Genomic DNA, 23,148 nt, shown 5'->3' on the forward strand with positions numbered 1-23,148 from the left:
AACTTCAAATAAAAGGGTTAGGGTGAGTTAAGCAAGCTTTCAGATAAAAGTAATATTGCAATCTTAAGCCAGAGGAAATCAATAAATAAATAATGTCAATAAAAACCACAACAGCAAACACATGTATTAACTTATGAGCTATTTTAAGATATTACAGAATATGTCCAAGTAGCTAAAAGGACAAAAGTAAATTCAAAGTTTATAATCACCCAACAAAACAAAGGTGCAAAGCAAGTTCAGGGGGAGGAGCATGACGGAGTTAATTATCACTAAGAGCAGTTTATTCACGTGTCTTATGTGTATTTAAAACACGACATCGGTTACCAACGTCACGTAACCATTTTATAAACTAAGATGTGATGTTGTATAGTATAATATAACATTTATATCGATATATATTTGGGTGAATTGTATTACTTAACCTTACATTTTAAAGTAAACGCTTCCCCCGCTGTCGGATCACCCGCCTCCGCCCTGAATAAATGAAATCCTCGTCGGCCCGCACTGCATGCTGGGAAAATGCTGGTCCGCAAAGGGTAGATCAGATGTGTCCTGCAAATCGGCGCCTGGAGGGCTGCGTCACTCGACCCCGTTCGGAGGAGGAAAGCGGCCGAAGTGACGTACGCGGCCGACGAATGCGTCCTTAAGCATGCAGCCTTGTGAATTGAGACGTGCCCACAGCATCACGTGCTTGAGAAGGTAGAGGCGGAAGTGAAAACTCTTATCTTCCGTTCCCGTCCTTTGCTGGTCACCCTTCCTCGGATATTCTACACCAACTGGAGCTGGTAGGATGAAACGCTGCTACTTACATTTTTCTCTAAATCGAAGCTCTCGTGGGTGGGTGTAAGCCATGTACGCGCGCACACGCGTCCCCGCTTGGGCGCGTCCACCGGGCTTTGCTTTGCTTGTCTTCCATGTGGAAGCCATGGCCACGCAAAGATGCGCATACTATATGCACTATTTGACTTCGAGCGTCTTTTGCCAGTGTAGTGAAACTTGTTAAACTTCTTAGGCGCTGCTGTGTTGAGGCTCCTCGGGACGGCGATGGATTGCGGTGGAGCCAGTGAGCAGCCCGGACGAGGTAGAAGACCCGGTCAGCCCTCTGGGACCCCCGTTGCTGCCAAGGGCCAAGCAGCACAGAGCGGTCAGAGGTCCCATGTCAAGATAACTCCCTTCCACAGCTCACCCATACTCAACAGCAATGATGCCCTCGGCAGCAAAGGGCCAGGAGCCGCCTCTGGGAGACCGCTGGCTGCTCCGGGGGGCCAGTTTCTGGACACACTCGGAAGTCTGAATGTCAGACGGAGACTCTCTGCTCCTGGAAGCCACGAGCAACCAACTCCCACTTCAGGATCTATCCCGACCTTGACTGGAGAAAACGCACATGTAAGTCCAAGGATGTGTTGCCAAATGTTTGCACAACTCCAAGCATCTGTGATGTGTCTTGTAAATTCTCAGTGATAATTGTGATTGAATCAATGAAGAGAATTACAGTTTTAGATTTCCAGTTTTTGACAAGCAAACAGACTAATGTTATTCAAATTTGCCTGGTGTATTATGAAGATGAGAAAGTGTGGCCAATATTTTGGCTGGTACTGTATATTAAAACTGTCAATGTTGGCCGCACATAATAATTTAACACTCCATGCTTTACATATATATATATATTCTTTTTTTAAATATACCTAGTTAAGAGTTGCCATTTGATTTTTTTTTTTTTTTTCAATTACTAAATACATAATAATGTATACACAATATTCATATAATCACGTTAGACCAAAAACCAAACCGCCAACTCTTTGTCAGGGCGTGCAACAGATTGAATAAACGTCCATTTTCTTATCGTTCTTCCTCCATCGGTACATGTGTTGTTATGCTCCAAAGAAGGTAGATGAATATGTTGCCTTCATTTTGCCTTCAAAGCCTCCTGCCAGGAAAGCAACAAAGTCCAGCTCGGAGCTCCGTCCCGGCCGCGTGGACAAGGAGCATCGAGCGGTCTCCACCCTCACCTCCATCAAGCCTCCGTCTGGTTAGTCGTTCATTTCTTTGCAAACTTCAGTGATTTTCGTTGTAACTCGATGGTAGATCCAAACCTTGTTAAGTTCTCTTCATACAGAGTATTTCCTCGGTGAGGGGAGAAACCTTTAACAACTATGTGGATTTTGAATATTGGTAGATTTACAAAATTGAGCAGTAAGCCAAGCAAGGACCTACAGGTAGTATACAGATGTGTACCATTCATATACCGACTGAGTGGTGTCTGTTCGTCCTTCTTAAATGTTTCTTTTTGCAATATGAATAAGTTATTATTTTTGACATTCAATGTGAACTGATAAGTTGTGAGGATCTAAAACCACATGCATATCTATGTATTTATTTAAATGGTCTTAGACTTTGTTTTACAGAGTTGGTAATGTGATGTTTAAATCAAGCCTGATGTTGTCTTAAAAGTAAAAGAAAGATTGAGTTGGCCAATGCCCAAAACCGATGCATCTCTTCTAATAAATCTCTACGTTTCATCATTTAGGTAGAGCCTTTTTGTGCTTTTTAAAGCAGCAGTTCTTAAAATGTGTCATCGGGATTTGTATTTGCGACTGTTTCAATATTCTTTTAAAAATGTAAGGAGAGAGGAGTAAAATGTGTTCATAGTTAAACGGCCATTGCTTTAATAACAATAAAAGTAGAATTGATACGATGACTTCTGGTCCCCACCTAACCTCAGTCTTTGTGCTTATCCTAGCTGTGAAGAGAAGAAAGCGGAAGATGGGAATATACAACCTGGTCCCCAAGAAGAAAGCCAAGGCCCTTAAACAGCAGGAGAAGGCAGGTCCATTATTTATGTCTTTATTTCTATTCATCAGACCTCCGACCAACACACCGTCAGTCGGCTATTAAAAAATGTGTTCAGATCATTTTTTTGGACAATTTGCAGATTGAGCAGGGCAAGAAACAAAGGGATGAAGGGGGGGGGTTGCGATGTATCCTAGGGTCCCCCAGCAGTCTAGGCCTATTGCAGCTTATCTAGGGGCTGGTCCAGGCGCGAGCCCTAATTATGAACTTGAGCCAGCCCTAACTTTATAGTTAGGGTATCAAAGAGGAAAGTCTGCTCTTAAATGAGGTGACTGTGTCTGGCTGCTGGTTCCACGGCAAAGAGCTTGATAAGTCCTGCTCCCTCACGCACGTAAAGGTACTAAAAAGTATTAACCTCTGAGTGTAGTGTTCTGTGAAAGATAATATATATATATTTTTAAAACACCGCCTAGCGTTTGTGACCGGATATCACTACAGACCATCTAAAGACAAGGAGTGAGATAAAATAGATGTAGTACTTTTATTAAGACAATTCGTTCTTTTTGTTATTCAGAAAGAGGAACCAGGACCTACTGTGGTGCCTAACAGAGCTGCTGGGGATAAGAAATTAGGGATTGTACCAGAGTATCAGAAAGCAGGAGAACCAAAGGCTGTGAAGAATCTATCGCTGGAGGTGGAACCAGGAGTAGACTGCCATGTTGAGTACACAGAGCTGGCCTTGGACTGTCTGGATCTGAAAGCTCAGGAAGAGCTGCTATCTCCCCCCTTGACAGGTAACAACAATATTTCACTAACTGATCCAGCGAAGATGACCTAAATCCATCATGTCCCCTTTTTCTTCTAGGTAACCCATTTTTAGCGTTATTTGGTGTGATTTGTGGTGCAGTAATGGAATGCATGTCTGCAGGTGTAGTAGCAGATGCTGCGGTGACAGAAACAGACCTGGCTGAGGAGTTGCCACTATGCTGCTGTCGTCTGGAGACTCCTCACAGCGGAGGCAACGTGTCCTCTATAGATCAGAGCTGCATGGCCATGGAGAGCACTGATGGAATGGTAACCATCATCTGAAGTGTGTAATATATGTGTAGATATATATGTATATGTGTAGATATATTTAGATATAGTGCCTTGCATAAATATTCACCCCCCTTGGACGTTTTCCCATGTTGTACTGTTACAAACTGGAATTCAAGTTTTCTCCATTTGATCAAAAGTACATTACATTTTTTAGGTGCAAAAAAATACATTTTATTGGGACAAACAATAATGAGAACGAAAAAGTTAACTTCCTTTTGATGCAGAAGTATTCACCCCTTGACTCAATACCTGGTAGAAGCCACTCCACTGCTTCTTTTGGGCTACGTCTCCACCAGCGACTGTGGGTGAGTGGGGAGCACGGTCGTCCTCCAATCAGAGGGTTGTGGGTTCGATCCCAGGCCCGGCTAACCCGCATGTCGTTGTGTCCTTGGGCAAGACACTTAACCCACCATTGCTCCTGTAGCTGCGACTACAGTGTGTGAATGGTAGTTACTGATGGCAGGTGTCACTGTGTATGGTTCTCCTGTCATCAGTGTATGAATGGGTGTGAATGGGTGGATGATGTCATGTAGTGTTAAAGCGCTTTGAGTGGTCAGAAGACTAGAAAAGCGCTATACAAGTACAGGCCATTTACCATTTACCATCTTTGCACATCTACAGATGAAATGTTCGTCCATTCTTCTTGGCCAAAATCTGAAGCTCATTCAGATTGGATGGAGAATTTTCAAATCTTACCATAGATTCTCAGTTGGATTGAGGTGTGGACTTTGACTGGGCCATTTTAAACCATTCCGTTGTTCAGGGTCGTTGTCCCGCTGGAAGATGAACCTCTGCCCCAGTCTCTAGTCTTTTGCCGGATTGCTGGATTATATGTTCTTTAAGGATTGTCCTGTATTTGGCTCCATCCATCTTTCCCTCATTGTGACTAGTTTCCCTGTACCTGCTGCAGAGAAGCATCCCCACAGCATGATGCTACACCACCTGTAGCACAGGTGTCCCTGTTGGGATGGTGTGCTCAGAGTGATGGCCAGTGTTGGGCTTCATCCACATAGTCAAAAAGTGTTTTGGTCTCATTTGACCAGAGCACCTTCTTCCACAAGTTGGCTGTGTCTCCCACATGGCTTGTGGCGAACAGAAGCGATTTCTTATGGTTTACTTTCAACAGCGGCTTTCTTCTTGCCACACTTTCATAAAGTCCAGATTAGTGGAGTACACGGCTTATAGCTGTCCTTTGGACAGATTCTCCTCCCTCAGCTGTGGATCTCTGCAGATCCTCCTTAGCCAGCTTGTCCGTTTGGGTGGACGGCCTTCTATTGGTAGGTTTGCTTTTGACAATGGATTTTATGGCGCTCCATGAAATGGTCAAAGCTTGGGATATTTTTTTGTAACCTAACGCTACTTCATACTTCATCCCTGAGCTGTTTGGGGAGCTCCTTGGCCTTCACAGATCACGTGTTTTTATAATGAGATTAAAATGCAGACAAGGGGACCCTATTTACTAATTATGTGATTTGCAAATTATAATTTATGAAGGCAATTGGTCTCACCAGATCTTCACGGTAAAGGAGGACACGTGCACCCAACACTTTTCAAATTTGTATTTGTAAATAATTTTGAGGTCCAAGTAAACTTAGCCCCTACTTCCACATGGACTATTTTGTGTTGTTCCATTGCATAAAATCCCAATGAAATTAATTATACATATTGTTGTACCATGACAAGGGGGGTGACTACTTGTACAAGGCAATGTGGATATATAGAAATATTTATTTGAGCATAATTAAAACTAGGTAAAAAGGGCAACAAGATGGACTGTGAAAAGATATGGAGACTATAGACTGTCCGGGTCTGTTGGAAGATGAACCATTGGCCCAGTATGAGGTCCAGAGTGCTCTGGAGCAGGTTTTCATCAACAATGTCTCTCTACATCCCGACTAGTCTCCCAGTTCGTCCCGCTGAAAAAAGTCCCACAGCATGATGCTGCTACCACCACTATAGGGATGGTATTGGCCAGGTGATGAGCAGTGCCTGGTTTTCTCCAGACATGATGCTTGACATTCAGGCCAAAGAGTTACTTTTTGTTTCTCATGGTCTGAGAGTCCTGTCATGTGCTTTTTACCGGGTAGCGGCTTCCGTCTGGCCGCTCTACCACACAGGCTTGATGTGTGGAGTGCTACAGAGATGGTTGTCCTTCTGGAAGGTTTTCCTCTCCTCATAAAGCAATGCTGGAGCTCTGGCAGAGTGACCATTAGGTCCTTGGTCACCTCCCTGACTAACTATTTATATATGTACACATACACGTTGCGTGTCGTGCATTCAGAGATGGTATTCTTGGTTGCACTCCTTGGTTGTAACTGGTCTTGACATACTGACCGACCAGCCTGTCCGGCACCAACAAACATGCCATGTTCAAAGTCACTTAAATCCGCTTTCTTGCGCCTCGGCCTATTGTCAGAAATCAGGTAGAAATCCCATCCAGTTCTCAGAAAGACGTTCAACTGATTGTACTGCAGTTTCTACTCACCAATTGACGTCTATAAAACACATCGAATACTTAGGCGCTGTTCTCACAAATAGATGAGTTTATGTATCAGAGCAGTCACCATGAATTGATTATGATGGTGCTCCTGCTGTACGTTTCAATGGAACACATACTTCCCACAAACTTTATCCAGGAAACCAAGGATAACCTGTCAGAACAACAATGGAACCTTTAGGATATGCCCAAAGTAGAAGATATCAATAAGAGCTGTTGGGAAAGATTTGTATTGGTACACTGTTGGTTTTATTGTTGTACAGTGTAATTCTTATTATCTTCTCTCCTCAGCTGGTTCGTTGTCAGAGGCGAGTCACGAAGCAGGAAATGATGCGACCCTCTAACACGGTGCACCTTCTGGTTCTGTGTGAGGAGCACCGGGCAGGCATGGTGAAGCACCACTGCTGCCCCGGCTGTGGACTCTTCTGCAGGGCGGTGAGTGGAACAGACCCCACCCTCACTGTAAACATGTGGGACCTCAGTGTACACTATTATTATTAATGTAAAGTAGATTTGATTTAAGAAGAACTTAATTGTGAAACATTTTGGTCAGACTTTAAAGTCATTCATGAATGTTGTTACAATATCCTCCAGCAGATAAAATGTTTTGAAGCCTGTTCCTTGACTTTGAACTTCATCGTGGTTGTGAAATTTTGCAAAGCCATTTTGGCAAAATTGATGATGATGGGTGAATCTGCCCCAATTTGGGGTATGAAATTTGAAGTGTGTGTGTGTGTGTGTGTGTGTGTATAATATAATCATACATTGTGATATAAAAACTAAACAATGTTTACAAATGGTGGAAACTTCTGTCGCTCCAGCCGTCGGTTTGGTCAGGTTAGGTTACTTTTATTTGTACCCGTAGGTAGACTTGGTTTACAATAGAGAGCGAGGCATCCACGTTAACACATTATTAACAACACAGACAACAATACTAACCAGGCTAGTAGTAGTGCCAATAAAAGGTGTCAAAAGCCAACTTGAGCATTAGTAAATGATGGTGTTGAAGAGCATCAGGGAGGACATCAAGACAACCGGTGGTGTAGGGGCACTCTGCTTTAAATGTCTTGAATGATGTTTTTGTCACTTAAATAACTTGTGAATCTTAATACAGTGTTCTCCCGGTCCGTCCCACAGGGCACCTTCATGGAGTGCAGGCCGTACGGCAGCATCTCCCATCGATTTCACCGCGACTGTGCTTCCATCTTGAGGGAACTCCGGTTTTGCCCTCACTGTGGAGAAGATGCCAGCGGTGCCAAAGAGGTCACAGTGTCCAGGGCCGACCCATCTCCCTCTGTACCCAGATCAAATCCTGGGCCCACACTCTCTGCCGTGGCCACTCTGCCTTCAGTACCAACCATGCCTGCTGTTCCACAGATACTCCGAGCGAAGAAGACCAGCGAGCCCCAGAGGGGCAGGGACGAGAGCCGCAGCGGGTAGCGTCTTCTCACAGAGAGAACCTCAGTAATATTACAACTACTAAACAGATGATTACAGTTGGCATTCTCTTTCCAGTGTAAACAGTGCAGCCATGTCTGTTGCAAACAGACAACCAAAAGAGTCCCTGGAGAGTATCCTGATGGCCCTGGATGATGAGAAGTAAGGTTAAACGTGGTACTTTACTTCAGTTTGCTGAAGTGTGGGACACAGTTTGCATCTTGTCATCCTCTTTCAGCCTGAAACCAAAGAAAGTGAAGTACCCCCCCCGACAGCTGTACATCTCTGCGAAAGAAGGAGAGCTCCAGAAGGTCGTTCATCTCCTAGGTAACATGTTAGTAGACAAAAAACGCTCACTCAATCACTCAATGTGTGCTTTTAGCATGTATTGTCATCACACTGATGGACCAAGCTTTGTAAATTCAAGTTGATGGAAAGGACCCCAACTTCCTGATGGAGGGCCAAAACAAAGGCACCCCTCTGCACGCAGCTGCTGCTGAGGGTCACCAGGAGATCTGTCACATGCTGGTCCAGGTGAGGAGACGTGTCATTATCAAGTGTTTGTAGTAGAAATGAATTTCACCTTTTGGGTATTTTTCAGAAAAAAGCTTTTTGGTAAATACGATGAGATTCAAGTCTTTAGAATTAGAATTGTATTACTGTGGAGTAATCCAGTATGAACTACAATGCTTCATCATTATTTCTCCTTTACTAAAGAAAAGCATGCTGAACAGTTCATTTTAAAGGTACCCTATCATAATATGTAAATAACACACAGTAAAAATGTAAAGTATTCAAAATTCGTTTTTCAAAACACACTTCAATTGTTACCCAATTTATATGTAGAAAAAGTAAGATAGTAACTAGTAATAGTAATAATCCAGTTCTCTTGGGGGGGAAACGGGAATTATTCACCTCAACTGAGGGGCACGATCCAGTATTTTGGATGAAAACCTTAACGATGTCTCCTCTTTTATTTCGACCCAGTTTCCTACCTCAGTTTGAGCATTTTTATATAATGATCACTGTGTGTGTGTGTGTGTGTGTGTGTGTGTGTGTGTGTGTGTGTGTGTGTGTGTGTTCCTACTGTAGGCTGGAGCCAACCTAGACATGTTTGATGAGCAGCAGAGGACCCCGCTGATGGCGGCTTGTGAGAACAACAATGTGGAAACTGTGAAGTACCTGCTGAGGGCTGGAGCCTCCGTGGGCCACAAGGTGGGTCCGCTGTCCCCTATTATGTCTCCACTCATCATTCATTGATGTCTCGCTATTAACTGTTTCACGAAACAGGGCTCATCCACCACTCCGCAATAATGGCGTATGTAGCAGCACATACTAAAAGAATCAAAAGCACGTCATCTTCATGTCTTAAATATAAAAAAGTAAACAAATGAAGCAACATTTAAATGCTAAGCTTGGACCATGAATAAAGACATTACATTACAGGTCATTTAGCTGACGCTTTTATCCAAAGCGACTTACATTACATTTTTAACCCAAGGCTTTTTACATTTTTGCCCGGGACACTTCGACATGGGACATGGAGCAGCCGGGGCTCGATCCAGACAAAGCAAATGAAAATAGAAAATTAGGCATTCATCTGATTTTGTGTGGTTTTCTACTGTCCCTCTGTTGGAGAGACTGGGGGCTACTGGGAAAGAGTTGATTGGGTTTTTCCCATTGTTGGAACTACAGTTGTGGTCAAACGTTTACATACACTGTCGTGGTCTCTTGAGTTTCCAGTTATTTCTACAACTCTGATAGTGATTGGAACAGATACTTCTTTGTCACAAAAAACATTCATGAAGTTTGGTTCTTTTATGACTTTATTATGTGTTAACATAAAACCCAGCAGCAGAAAAATCTGCCGGGCATGAATTTGCAATTTTGGTGACTTAGAAAGTTGTGTCAAGGAAATGAGCTTCATGGCCTCTTAAGTTCTTGTGAGTGTTTATGAGTGACTACAGCTGTTTACGTCTCTGAAGCCATTTAAATAGGGCTCATTGGGTACAAACGCCCAAAAACGCTACAATGGGAAAGTCAACGGAGCTCCGCATCAATCTGAAAAAGCGAATCATTGATTTGAACAAGTCCGGAAAGTCACTTTCAAAGCAGCTGCAGGTCCCAAGAGCAACAGTGCAAACAATTGTTTGTAAGTATAAAGTGCATGGCACTGTTTTGTCACCATCAGGAAGAAAACACAAGCTATCACCTGCTGCTGAGAGAACATTGGTCAGGAGGGTGACGAGTCAACCGAGAACCACCAAAAAGCAGATCTGCCAAGAATTCGAAGCTGCTGGAACACAGGTGTCAGTGTCCACAGACAGGCGTGTTTTTCATCTCCATGGACTGAGAGGCTGCCGTGCAAGAAGGAAGCTCTTGCTCCAAAAGCGGCACCTTAAGGCTCGACTGAAGTTTTCTGCTGATCACATGGACAAAGATTTCTGGAGGAAAGTTCTGTGGTCAGACAAAACAAAAATGGAGCTGTTTGGCCACAATGCCCAGCAATATGTTTGGAGGAGAAAAGCTGAGGCCTTTAACCCCAAGAACACCAAGTCTACCGTCAAGCACGGTGGTGGTAGTATTATGCTGTGGGGCTGTTTTGCTGCCAATGGAACTAGTGCTTTACAGAGAGTAAATGGGATAATGAAGAAGGAGGATTACCTTCAAATTCTTCAAAATAACCTAAAATCATCAGCCCGATGGTCGGGTCTTGGGCGCAGTTGGGTGTTCCAACAGGACAATGACCCCAAACACGCATCAAAAGTGGTAATAGAATGGCTAAATCAGGCTAGAATTAGGGTTTTAGAATGGCCTTCCCAAAGTCTTGACTTAAATCCCATTGAGAACATGTGGACAATGCTGAAGAAACAAGTCCATGTCAGAAAGCCATCAAATTTAACTGAACTGCACCAATTCTGTCAAGAGTAGTGGTCAAAGATTCAACGAGAAGCTTGTGGATGGCTACCAAAAGCGCCTAATTGAAGTGGAAATGGCCATGGGACATGTGACCAAATATTAGCACTGCTGTATGTATATTTTTGACCCAGCAGATTTGATCACTTTTTCTGTTGACCCATAATAAAGTCATAAAAGAACCAAAACTTGTTTTTTATGACAAAAGTATCTGTTCCAATCACTCAGAGAAAAACCTGACTTGTAGAAATAACGGGAAGCCATCACATTATGTTCTTTACAAGTGTATGTAAACATTTGACAAGAACTGTAGCTTAATACAGCACAATTTTGGAGGGAAGTTCTATAAAATAAATTTGGAAATAAATATCTGATCAGTGGGCCGGTGGGGGGGGGGTAGTTGTAGTAGCAGCTGATTCTATAATGGATTTATGGACAGCTTATACAATCTTAAATGTGAAAAAAGACGACCTTTTGTAGAAAGACTGATATGGGAATTTTAATAAGGGAAAATACCCGACAACTAGTCGGCAAAACACGCATTACCATATTTTGTAATCAATGGGAAATAACCAGCCATGCATCCCACATTTTGTGTCCAACTCTTCTGTTCACCATTCACAGTACTATGATTACATGTACTGCTCGCCAGCCAGTTCGCTTGTTCGCGTGCTAGTAAAATTGTTCAACGTGAATCATGTTGTCATCCCAGGATATCATTGGTTTCACCTGTCTGCATCTGGCTGCTAAACTGGGGCATTGTGACATTGTCCATCATCTACTCGCCAAAGCATCCAAATACATCAACTGTCAGGTAGAGTGACTCAACCACTAACAGCTAATGTTATCAATAATCAAATGTTAGTAGATCTGCTTACAGCCTGTGACTGTGCAGGACGATGGGGGATGGACTCCCATCACATGGGCCATTGAGTGCAAACACAAGGAGCTGGTCCACCTGCTGCTAGCTAAAGGGGCAGATGTTAACCTCAGAGACAAGGTGAGTGGCCACAGTACCACCACCCCCCTCCCACTCCCCACAAACACACACCATGTCTCATATCGGTCCAAATGGCCAAAGATTTCTAGTGTCTGGAGGTCTTCTACAAAGCGTCTGTGGGTCACTCACTGGACCCCAAAATGTTCCCCAAGCTGCGGCATCAGTATGGGTGAATAATTGGATTAGATCAGGATGGGGGGGGGGGGGGGGGGGTTACACCTTGTAGTAGTCTGTGAATATGTGTGAGTCATTTAATGGTCAATGCCCTGTTCAGAAGACTGCTGTATGACCATTCAGGTCCCTTTACTAATATTGTGGTTAAATGTCACTGTGACCTTCCAGAACTGGTTTCTGGTTTAAAATATTGTACTGAAATGTGTGATCATTAAAACTTTGACTGTGACAATAACCTTTTAGAGGGTTGCTTGTTCTTCAGATCTTATTGGCATTATTTGGCTCTGACTCCTACAATTCAGTAATCAATTCCCTCACTTCCTCAGCTGACTGGTAGATCAGCTAGATATGTGTTGATGACGACAAATGTGCCAAAACAAGTTGCCAACTTGAGGCTTTAAACCGCCAGTCCATAACAATATCGCTGTGACTCGTTTGAGACCTTTCTGTGTTTAACTTGGAACAATTGCACAAGCTTCACGATACAAGACTAATGCTAGCGGCTCGGAGGCTGTATTCATGCCTAGCAGTATAATAAGCCAAAGGCTGATGTCAGCACGCGCACAATAGCAATGCTGGAAAGCAGAATTTTTACAATGGGTACCATCTCCATTTCTTTCCATAGTTTAGGGACAGATTCGGCATACTGTGAAAACAGTTAATGTATGTGAGTAGTCACCATGGGTACTGTGTCACACAGTCTCCTATCACCTCATCCAGCATATCTTTATCACCTGCACAGGTGGAGGATTGCATAAGTAAGTAAAAAGGGGGAAATAGTGCACAATCACATTTCCTAATCATGATGAAAATATGGATGTGTGCAAAAATCCTTCTTTAAATGATTCCAAGGGTGTTGATACGACTGGTTGTCGAAATCATGGAAGCTTTGAGTGTACGCATTTAGGGTGGATCCTAGCATGTTGTTTCCTTTCTGAAGACACCATTGCTTACCACCGATCTGCTCCCTGTCCAGGAGGAGAATGTGTGCCTGCACTGGGCAGCCCTTTCGGGATGTGATGACATCGCCCTGGCTCTGCTGGAGGCCCAATGTGACCTTAACGCTGTTAACGTACATGGGGACTCTGTGCTTCATGTTGCTTCCAGAGAAAACCACTTGGAGTGTGTGATGTGAGTGTAATCTAGGAACCAAATGTATACAGACCACTGTCAAATCCAGGTGAGGTCATTGCAAATAAAAGGTGAACACTGTGTGTTTGTAGGCGGGTCTACAACATATAATTCATTCATTTCAATAGTCGCATTCTCCTCCTGCCATCCAAAGGCTGATACCTTATTTGTTTCTTGTTTTGCCTTGTTTCGCCATACTGTTAATCATGGCCTAATACTGGCTAGTAGAACTGCAGTGATATGGAAAAAGCGCCAACACACCCATATTGTTGCACTGTTGGACTGTTGTATAGGTTACAAAATGCTTTTTGGAAGCCAAGTCATCACACTTTAAACTTTAGACAGCGTTCATCTGCAGTTTGTTTCTGTCTCGTGGAGCCGACATCAATCAGAAGAACAAGGAGGGAGAGACTGCTTTAGACTGCTGCGTCTTTAGCTCCAAGGTGTGGACAACCCTGAACACAAACAAGAAGCTGACGGATGCCAGCAGAGGCCGGGACAGTCCTGGAGAGAGGCTGCTCAGCAGGTGTGTGTGTGTGTGTGTGTGTGTGTGTGTGTGTGTGAGATTTACATTCATGAAACAATTTTTGTAAATCGTGATTCTGCTGTCTTCTTGTCTTGCTTATGGAACAACAAAATATGGAAAATGATCAAGTTTAAAACCAAAGCTGGTTTAAGTTTTATAGGTATAGTGTGGCGTTGTAAAAGATGTCTTCTAGACAGGCAGTTTGAGCAGCTCTTTGTAGACATCAGCGAACCAGGTTATTGCATAAAATATTGAATGAACGCTTGATGCCATTAAAGCGTTAACAAAAGAGTTAGGGGAAGACGAAGGAGAGAAGAAGACGTTATGTCGTTAGGAGCTGTATTTATCATCATATAGAGTAGTGTTGTCTACCTGAGCAGAGAATGAGGTCTTGTTCCCTTGGTTTGTGTTGTCACAGCGCCTCCTTGATTTGTTTTTAGCTCGCTAGTGACATCGAAACGTAGAAGTCAACTTCAAAGGAGACACATCACTAACTGTCAAGTTGTGGTGTTTCCTGTCTAAGTTCTGGATCGGCTTGAGGACGGGACCACTCAACTTAGTTTATTTTTTCTTAAATCTTTGGTCTGGTTGATTCATATGGAAGTCCATTTCCGACACAAAAGAAAAGGAGGGTTAGAAAGTCAGAATCAGGACTTTAGATATGCGCAGGCTCCTTCGTTTGGTAAATTGACTTTCCAAAGCCTCTTTTTGTCAAAAGTGACCAGCGACCTTATCTGGTTTTATTGGAGACTTTTGTGGTGTCTGACGTGAAGGCACGTATTGTTTTGCAGTTACTTCCCTTAGCGAGTCTCACAGAGACCTGGCGGCTTGCAGCAGTCCAGCTGCAGTCAGAGCACAGAGGAGACACACGTCACGTCCAGACTGGCATCACAAAGCCACCGCTGATTCTGCAGCCTCTTTGAGGAATTGGCAACACTGGTTCAATAAAGAGAGAACTCTTTTAAAATGTTTCTAATCCCTACGGAATAAATACCACTCGGAACACATTTTATTTCCCAATAAGTTTGCTTTATCTCTGACTCAGAAATCCCGAAGATGATTTTAAAACAAATGTTCTTTCTCTTAGGGATATCTCTCGGGGGTACGAGGCAGTTCCTATTACCTGTGTTAATGACGTCGACAGCGAGCCAATCCCTGACAACTTTAAATACATCCCTGACAACTGTGTCACCTCCCCCCTGAACATTGACCGGGACATCACTCATTTACAGGTGAGACCACACACATTCATGGTATAGTGTTCTAAAGAAGGAAAAGCAAGATGCCCATGTCATATATCTGTGTATTTTCGGAATATTGTGATATTTTATATTCAATACCAAAACAACAGTAAATCGCGCCGTATTAATGATGCACATGATGAAAACTACAGTGGCCATCATGAAAAACCATATTCAGCATCTATTTTTTAAAGACTGATGTATTGAGTGTGAATGCTACAAGAAGGGTTACACTTATGTGCTCACAATTATGCCAGGACGCAAGAACCATCATATGTGTGCCTTCAGAGATCCAATCTGGCTCTCAGTGAAATCCAATCAGCCAGCCCACACCCGAAGGTGGACCGGCTAACATTTTGAATTTATTGGCATGTGTAGCTTTTCATTGATAAAAATAATAAGTCTCAGGGTGTTTTTACATGCAACCTGATGGGAAAAAGACGCCTATTAAATTGCGCAGCGCTCGGTGCCCTTTGGATCCCGCTTCCTGGGTGCAGCTAAAATACAGAGAACGCAGAACCGAGGCTGGCAACCTTCTCCATACATCTCCTCCAGTTTACCACAAGTCAAGCTGTTCTGTGGGAAGAATCATTATTTCCCTTTTTGCTTCTCCCTTTTGGCGACTTAACACTATCCATGTATTGAATCGTAAACATCCCCAAGCGGGGCTGCTTGGTCAAACTACATTCTACATACATTCGTTCCTTCATGCAGATGCCAGAGGATTGCCATCTTTTCTTGACTGCCCGTTCATTAATTTTCCGGGGTTAGGTTCTGTGCTGCTGGAACCTCAAGCTATGGGTTTATTGTTCATCTTTGTCGCAGAGAAAAGCTGCTCACGCAGGTATGTGCTTCCTAACAGCCTTTTAGCTTCAGGGATGAAGCTCGCTGACTGCAGCGCTCACAGAGCCATGAGTGTATCATTGCACTGGATGACTATCAGCTACATTTGGATGCTCACAGGTGCTTTGTCCGTGTCAGCTGCACGGATTGCTGAGCACTCCAAATTTTAAGTCTGCAAATCTGTGCGTGAAGAGCTCCCAGACCAGCACAATACGCAGTCTGGAACACGGCGGGGAGACGTGGTTTGTCAGGGCCTTATGTAGTAACGACTGCAGTAATCCGAGCCAGACAGCATCATAGGCCAAAGAGACGAGCAGAAAGCATTTTTGGACACATGGATCACACCTTTTCAGTTCAGAAGTTACTAAAGGTTCTGTGATTTGTTCCTGTGTGTGGTCACTTGTCGTCATCCCTGTAGCTGGAGGTTCGCACACCGAGATGCTTTGTTGTGTTGCTCACTTCGCCAATTTGAGTCCTGGAGCTCTGAGTATCTTTCCCTTTGCCTTACTTGTGGATTTTTGACACATGGACACTATCCACTCATTTCCACCGAACCCTTGGCTTACTCATCACACTTGATGACTTGTTCTTTTCACCGCACATCGCAGGCGCTAGATCTGTCGTCAAAGCAGTCAGTTTGTCCCAGGGCAGTTTCATTTCATTCACACATTTACACACCTACTCGAATATGCCTCTCCCTGTGGTTGTGTGTGCCGTGCCATTATTCAATACCCAGAAGTTCCTCAGTAATCGCTAAACGAGTCCTCTCCTCGGATGAAGATGGACAGCTGTGCAGTATCAGTCAAAGCGCTCTCATCCACAGCGCGTCAGTATGCAATGAAGTCTTCTCCCTTTCCATCAGCTGTCAGCTCACATCCCTGATCAGCAATGTTCTGCTTAAGCTTACATTTAAAAATGCTTACTTTTTGTCTGGACACTTCAACCATACAGCGCCTTACAAAGTCTCCCACACTAAAGGCCAGGCAGATTTAGCTATTTCTTCAGGCCACAATAAAATCTTTTATCGCAAGCTCACTTTGTACCTTCGGCTTTCAGTCGGTAGGTACTTGTCTTGGTGTTTCGTCTCATAGTTTCGTCATATGCTGTATTCTTTTACAACGAGGACGTCGGCCCCACAAACAAGGCAAACTGGTTCCCTGTTAATGCTGGTAAACTGATATTCTGCCTTTTGGTTTGGATCGTATAATTGTCCTCACCAGACCATCCAGTCGGTAGTAGCAACCCACTGAAAACAACTCTGTTCCAACTCATCAAGGATCACTGACTTGTACCCCCCCCCCCCCCCCCCCCCTTGTTGTGTTATTCAGCACTGCAGCTGTAGAGAGAACTGCTCATCCAGTACCTGCATGTGTGGCCAGCTCAGCCTGCGATGCTGGTATGACAGTGTAAGTTCCCACACATGCACAAACATATTTTTTACTGTCACTTTGACTTTGTCCTCAATAATATACTACAGTTTTAAACACATTTTAGTGCAACTACCATATTTTCCGCACTATACGGCGCACCTTCAATGAATGATCTATTTTAGAACATTTTTCATAAACAGGGCGCACCGGATTATAAGGCGCATAAGATACTGCAGTCAAACGTTTGACGTCGGGGCAGGTGGATGGGGGGGTGTGGGGAGGTGGAGACGGTGCTTTCAGGGTCCGATCGATGCTGCGAGGTTCATAGCCCGATACCGCCATTACTAAAACGAAGAATGTTTACGAGAGAACGGATCCGACTGAAGAACTTTTGTCTGAAGTAATGCGTAAATATGACCACTTACACAAGCCGTCATTGGCGGACTATAAGGACGCGCGGATGGCCTCTGATTCATGAAGGGAGGTCTCCGCAAATGTCGGTTTGCCGGTCGAGGGGAACAAAGTAGCATGCGCCAGCCTTAAGAATAACTTATTATCCCCGTTAAGATGGTTCCGCTACTGTAGAGAAAAGGGCACCGTCTCTCGCTCTTTAATCTCATCAAGTGCTCGGCAAGAACGACCGCTTTGTTTCTCCGACGCGCCCTGAAACAAGCTCCATATCTCACGCACTTGAGCGCCCGCTCAGCATCTTGCCGTCGTAGACCGAGCTTTGGCATGTTTGGCAGAGCGCCTTGAGCCAGTATGGATCAACCGATTAACCAATTGATCCATATATAAGACGCTCCGGATTAAAAGGCACTGTCGTTTTAAGTGCGTATAAGGCTTTTAAGTGCGCCTTATAGTGCGGAAAATACGGTAGTTTCTTTTTTTGCAACTTGGCTGATTGGCAGTAATTCAATGTTTTTGGCTGGAAAGAGAACACAAACACCTGGTTCCGAGAAAGCCTACTCGGGTTCTGACTGTGAATGTGTGCATTTATCACTGATAGCAGTTTTTAACACTTCTCTTGGTGTGTGTGTGTGTGTGTGTGTGTGTGTGTGTGTGTGTGTGTGTGTGCGCGTGTGCGTGTGCGTGCGCGCGTAGGAGGGTCGACTGCCTCTGGACTTTTGTCAGAGGGAGCCACCGGTGCTGTTTGAGTGTAACCATGCCTGCTCCTGTTGGAGGACCTGCAGGAACCGAGTGGTCCAGAATGGACTGAGGTGACCTTTTCTTTTCTTCTAGATTTCTCCTGCAGCTCACTGCGCCAGTTCCCTTCCTTGCACATACATATTTGCTGCAGTACGGCCCACGGAATGAAAGCCTTCTGGTTTCCAGGGGGACATGTTCTATATGAAATAGCAGCAGCGCACAGTTTTAACTAGCGATGACCCGACTAAGCAAATATAGCTGCAGTGTGGCTGCTGGCCATTAAACACATTCTCCTATTTCCACTATCACAGCCTGGATAACACTGACTTTTAGTTTAGTTCAGGACCCTGTTGACACTGAGGATGCTTTATTGATGAGAGTACCTGAACAGGCTGCTCCGTCACATCAAATGGTAACACTTTCATGTTGGATGACTTTACAGAACATTGCTCTCTTCCCTACCTGTTTTAAACGGTTGAGTATTATTCAAATGGTCAGCATGTTTTGATCAGTTGCGAAAGCTAACATGCTCATTGTTTTGAGAGGTTTAAGGTTTTCTGATTAAAGACGGGCCAAGAAAATTAATTTGAGTGCAAAAGACCAGCTAATATCCACTAAAAGTACCGTTTCCTTTGCTGCATTCTTCGGTAGCTCACGATTGGTGTGATTAACCTTGTTGAACGCGTCACTTATTTTACTAATAAAGGTGTGATATACTCAACTGTCAAACTGCCCGTTTGCACGGTTAGTTTGTGTGCATCACCGTATTTGTTCACATTCGACAGTCACACAATTTGACAGGTACAAAATCTGCTATTAAATGGAGAAGCACTAATAAGCTCCAACATTAGTGTTGTTTAAAATGAATAGTTTCATGTTTTTCCAGTAAGGTGTCAGTCACTTTATATCACTCAGCATATATAGGTTAATTATTCTTTTTACAAAATAATGCATTAAAAAGAGAGTCATGAAGATCCACTATAACGATATTGATAAAGACCCAAAGAGCTAAGGGGTAGTGTGGATAGCATCCCGTACACAGCAACACAAAGCTTTGAGCACTCTAGTATAACACACAGGCGATGGCTGGCAGCTCTTTATTTCAGGCCAGAGGAAACGTGCAACTCTTTTCTTGAATAAGTCAATGTCAAAAACTTGTTGTTTTAATGTTTCTGTGCTGCTGAGAGAGATAACAGCCTTGTTGTTTGCTTTAGAGCCCGGCTGCAGCTCTTCAGGACACAGAAGATGGGCTGGGGAGTGAGGGCCATGCAGGAGATCCCTCAGGGAACATTCATTTGCGAGTGAGGAGAGACTCTCATAAGATAAACCACTGAATTCTGTGTTTTACAGCATGAAATCTTGAATTGAAGCTCCTTCCACTCTGATGCTTCCACAGGTACGTCGGGGAGATCATCACTGATGCAGAGGCCAATAAAAGGGAGAACGACTCTTTCCTCTTCACCCTCGACAATAAGGTTTTTCAGCTGGTTTACATGAATTTCTGTTTTTACTGTTTTAGTTTGTAGAATCAGACTAGTAGAAATGGAAATGCCGGAACTAGTAATCTAACGTAACGTGTTGGTTAGGCATTAAGTGGAGATTCAGTTTAATTTAGCCTCTTAGTAGCCAACCAAATCCTATGATGGTGTAATGCCAGTGCTGTAGGCCAGTGCGATTCTTAGTCCATCCATCCATCGGCATTCACACACATTCACACCCCTACGGGCAATTTAGAGTTACCAATGAACCTGATCCCCAGTGCATGTGTTTGGACTGCGGGAGGAAGCCGTAGAACCACACAGACACGGGGAGAACATGCAGAAGAAAGGCCACACAGAAAGGCCACTGGGCGGAGTCGAACCCAGGACCTTCTTGCTGTGAGGCGACAGGGCTAACCACCACACCACCGTGCCGCCCGCGATTCTTAGTATGTTCCACGTGTCAACTATTCTTAATCAAATCACAAACGCCTTGTGTGTAAATATGTGCTGTCATATCAGACACACTGAGCAGCCAACCTCACGGCTTTACTTAGGGACGTGTTCTTCTCATGACAGCGGGTCTGACTGCTATATTTGTTCTTTTAAAGAGCTTTTTCATTTATTTAATTTACATTACATTACATTACAGGTCATTTAGCAGACGCTTTTATCCAAAGCGACTTACATTACACTTTATACCCATGGCTTTTTCACATTTTTGCCCGGGGAGCAATTAGAGGTGAGGTGTCTTGCTCAGGGACACTTCGACATGGAACATGGGGCAGCCTGGAATCGAACCACCAACCTTGTGCTTCCCAGCACACCTTCTCTAACCCCTGCGCCACGACGAATTTGGAATCTGGAAAAATTAGTCTACATGCAATAATTAGAAGTGTGATTCTCAAAGAATGCTGGGGTCTCCATGTTTTCATGGTCCTGATAACTGCAGTCTACTTAGCTTACATTCTGTTCGTTTTACTCAGCAGTGGAAATGGAAAAGTGGAATAATGAGTCGGTTTCTCAATTTATAAAATACGTAAGGACACATGTTTTCTGTAAGGCATGTGTAAAAAGGATTTATCAAACGTACAGTATATATTTTTTAAATGATGCTCTACCTATTCATGATAATATACATACCTGAAAACTTGTTGCGTTATGGCGAAATTTGCCGTTTTGATATCAAAATAAGTGAATTGTGTAGATCTGAAGTGGACAAGGAGGAAAGGTGATGCAATAAAACATCTTTGATGTGACGGGACGAGCCTTAGCCATTCAGCGTTGAGATCTCTACCCCATATTCAACTTTTCATCTTTTCACTCCAATGTGAAGTTACCACCAGCACTGGATTATTATTATTATGATTATTATTATTACTGTGACTCTTTGTGTTCGCCGCCTTTAACAGGTTGGAGACGTTCATTGCATTGATGCGAGGCTCTTTGGCAATGTTGGTCGTTTCATCAACCATCTGTGTGAGCCCAACCTGTTGGCTGTGAGGGTGTTCACCATGCACCAGGATCTCCGCTTCCCCAGAATAGCCTTCTTCTCCAGCAGGCCTATCAAAGCTGGAGACCAGATAGGGTGAGTGGCGGAGAAACAACTGTTTTCACTGATGGCGAAAAAGAGGTTAAGTGAATAGTTCAAATAAAGATAATATGATAGACAGGTGCTTTTTCCTCACTAGGTTTGACTACGGCGATCACTACTGGAGGGTGAAGAGCAAGTACTTCAGCTGCCAGTGTGGGTCTCTCAAGTGTCTCCAATCAGCCGGAAGCAGATAGGAATTCATCAATCCTTCTCTCTGCCTGGACACATTCAGAAACACTCTCTTCTGATTTAGATGCCACGCAACAGTGATGCTTTGATTATATGCATACCAATGGGATTTTCTTGACTTCCCATTTGTAAAGCAACTTTTACAAAATCTGTCATCTCACAGCACAGGATCTAACTTATCCATAGACCCAATGAGGTCACGTTTTATATGAAGGACCCTGTAGCTCAGTGGTCCCCAACCACCGTGTTGGTACTGGGCCGCACCACATAAAAAATAACTTTTTATTTTTTGTCATTTTACTTTTTTTCTGAAAAATGTTTTATTTTAAAATTGACCAGAGTCTCTCCTAGTTATGTGCGCTCGTCCGTCTTGATACATTTCCTAAGCGTCACCAAGCATTTTATTTTTGTTGTCCACTCCTCTCTGTGCACGGAAGTTCCGCCCCCTGTTGGCCGTTTTTTTTGTTGTTTATCTGCCACGCCTTCAAGATCGGTCTGCGAAATGTTGTCGAACATAAAACCGGTTCGTAAAGCAAAAAGAGTTGGGGTCCGCTTATGTAGCTCTTCCTTTCAATAATGCAGATTGAAATATTTGGGGATATTCAAAGTGAAGTAAAGTGAAGAAGTTGATGAACACACATTTTACTACATTTCTAATTAGCAATTAAACCCATTGGAAAGCTGTTTTCATCTTACATTACATTACATTACATTACAGGTCATTTAGCAGACGCTTTTATCCAAAGCGACGTACATTACACTTTTAACCCATGGCTTTTTCATATTTTTTGCCCAGGGAGCAATTAGGGGTTAGGTGTCTTGCTCAGGGACACTTCGACATGGAACATGGGGCAGCCTGGAATCGAACCACCGACCTTGTGCTTCCCAGCACACCTTCTCTAACCCCTGCGCCACGACGACCCCGACGACCACGACGATCTTATTTGTTTTGTATTAATTAGTTTTATTATTGTTATTTGCTCGCTCCAGAAGGACTTTTGCTCGGGAATGTTGAATGATTTGCGCTCTCGCATTTCATAATCTCCACCTGTAGTGGGGGAAAAAAACTGAGATTAGACAAATGTAGATTCAGATATTTTTTTAGGTTTTCCAGGAATAATAATTACATGAAATAAATAAAGTATAATAAAATAAAACTGACAAATCCAAATGCAGCTCCATCATTTTTTGCAACATTATAGTGACACAAGGGAAACCTTCCAGCTCCTTTCATGTCAATGTGTTCATAGATCTTAGCTCAAACATATGCCTGTTTAATCATCAAGGTCATCTTCATCAACCATACAGTCCTCATGGAACTGTAACTAAATGATCATGTTAGAATGACATTTTTGCTTTCAGTCCTACAGCGTTTTTAAATAAAATAATTTCATTGCCTTTTTACAATTGTTTTTCGTATCATACCAGAGGATGTGTAGTCTGTTAGTTTCTAAAGTATTTCCATTATTGTTGAGCTACATGTTTTTAACCTTCGCAATAATACATATAACATGACCATGTCAAACGGTTCCTCGTAAGGTATAATTGTATTTTAATTAGTCAGCTTGATGCCTAAATTGATTTATTTTTCGTCAATAAATACTTTTTAAAAATGTGAACGTCTTTGTTTTACTTTGAAAAGTTTGGCCGGAAATAGTTTACACTGGTTTTCCATAGATATGCCCATAATGATCGTTAAGTCAACATACGATAGT

At 43.3% G+C, this 23,148-nt stretch overlaps 1 protein-coding gene across 1 annotated transcript; it reads left to right on the plus strand.

Moving 5' to 3' along the window:
• Positions 1-506: 506 nt before the first annotated feature.
• ehmt1a (euchromatic histone-lysine N-methyltransferase 1a) lies at positions 507-23,052 on the plus strand. Its single transcript, XM_078087324.1, has 23 exons — positions 507-785; positions 1,013-1,386; positions 1,924-2,029; positions 2,741-2,827; positions 3,369-3,584; positions 3,719-3,864; positions 6,677-6,820; positions 7,523-7,821; positions 7,901-7,984; positions 8,061-8,149; positions 8,250-8,356; positions 8,915-9,037; positions 11,451-11,552; positions 11,634-11,738; positions 12,889-13,043; positions 13,402-13,569; positions 14,657-14,801; positions 16,982-17,059; positions 18,128-18,243; positions 19,387-19,473; positions 19,569-19,647; positions 21,063-21,238; positions 21,342-23,052. The coding sequence occupies exons 2-23, from the start codon at positions 1,045-1,047 to the stop codon at positions 21,436-21,438; spliced, it is 3,051 nt and encodes a 1,016-aa protein (XP_077943450.1). The 5' UTR covers positions 507-785; positions 1,013-1,044; the 3' UTR covers positions 21,439-23,052.
• The last annotated feature ends 96 nt before the right edge of the window (positions 23,053-23,148 follow it).

Source organism: Gasterosteus aculeatus, chromosome 13 (assembly GCF_964276395.1).
Source record: "Gasterosteus aculeatus chromosome 13, fGasAcu3.hap1.1, whole genome shotgun sequence".
In the NCBI taxonomy this organism is placed as follows: domain Eukaryota; kingdom Metazoa; phylum Chordata; class Actinopteri; order Perciformes; family Gasterosteidae; genus Gasterosteus; species Gasterosteus aculeatus.

What these genes read in the sequence shown, in the direction of transcription:
- ehmt1a (XM_078087324.1), top strand. Translation starts at nt 1,045, where the DNA reads ATGGATTGCGGTGGAGCCAGTGAGCAGCCCGGACGAGGTAGAAGACCC. An exon ending in AACCACTTGGAGTGTGTGAT is followed by an intron (nt 13,044 to 13,401) that starts GTGAGTGTAATC and finishes GTTCATCTGCAG; the next exon opens with TTTGTTTCTGTCTCGTGGAG. An exon ending in GGAGAGAGGCTGCTCAGCAG is followed by an intron (nt 13,570 to 14,656) that starts GTGTGTGTGTGT and finishes TCTTTCTCTTAG; the next exon opens with GGATATCTCTCGGGGGTACG.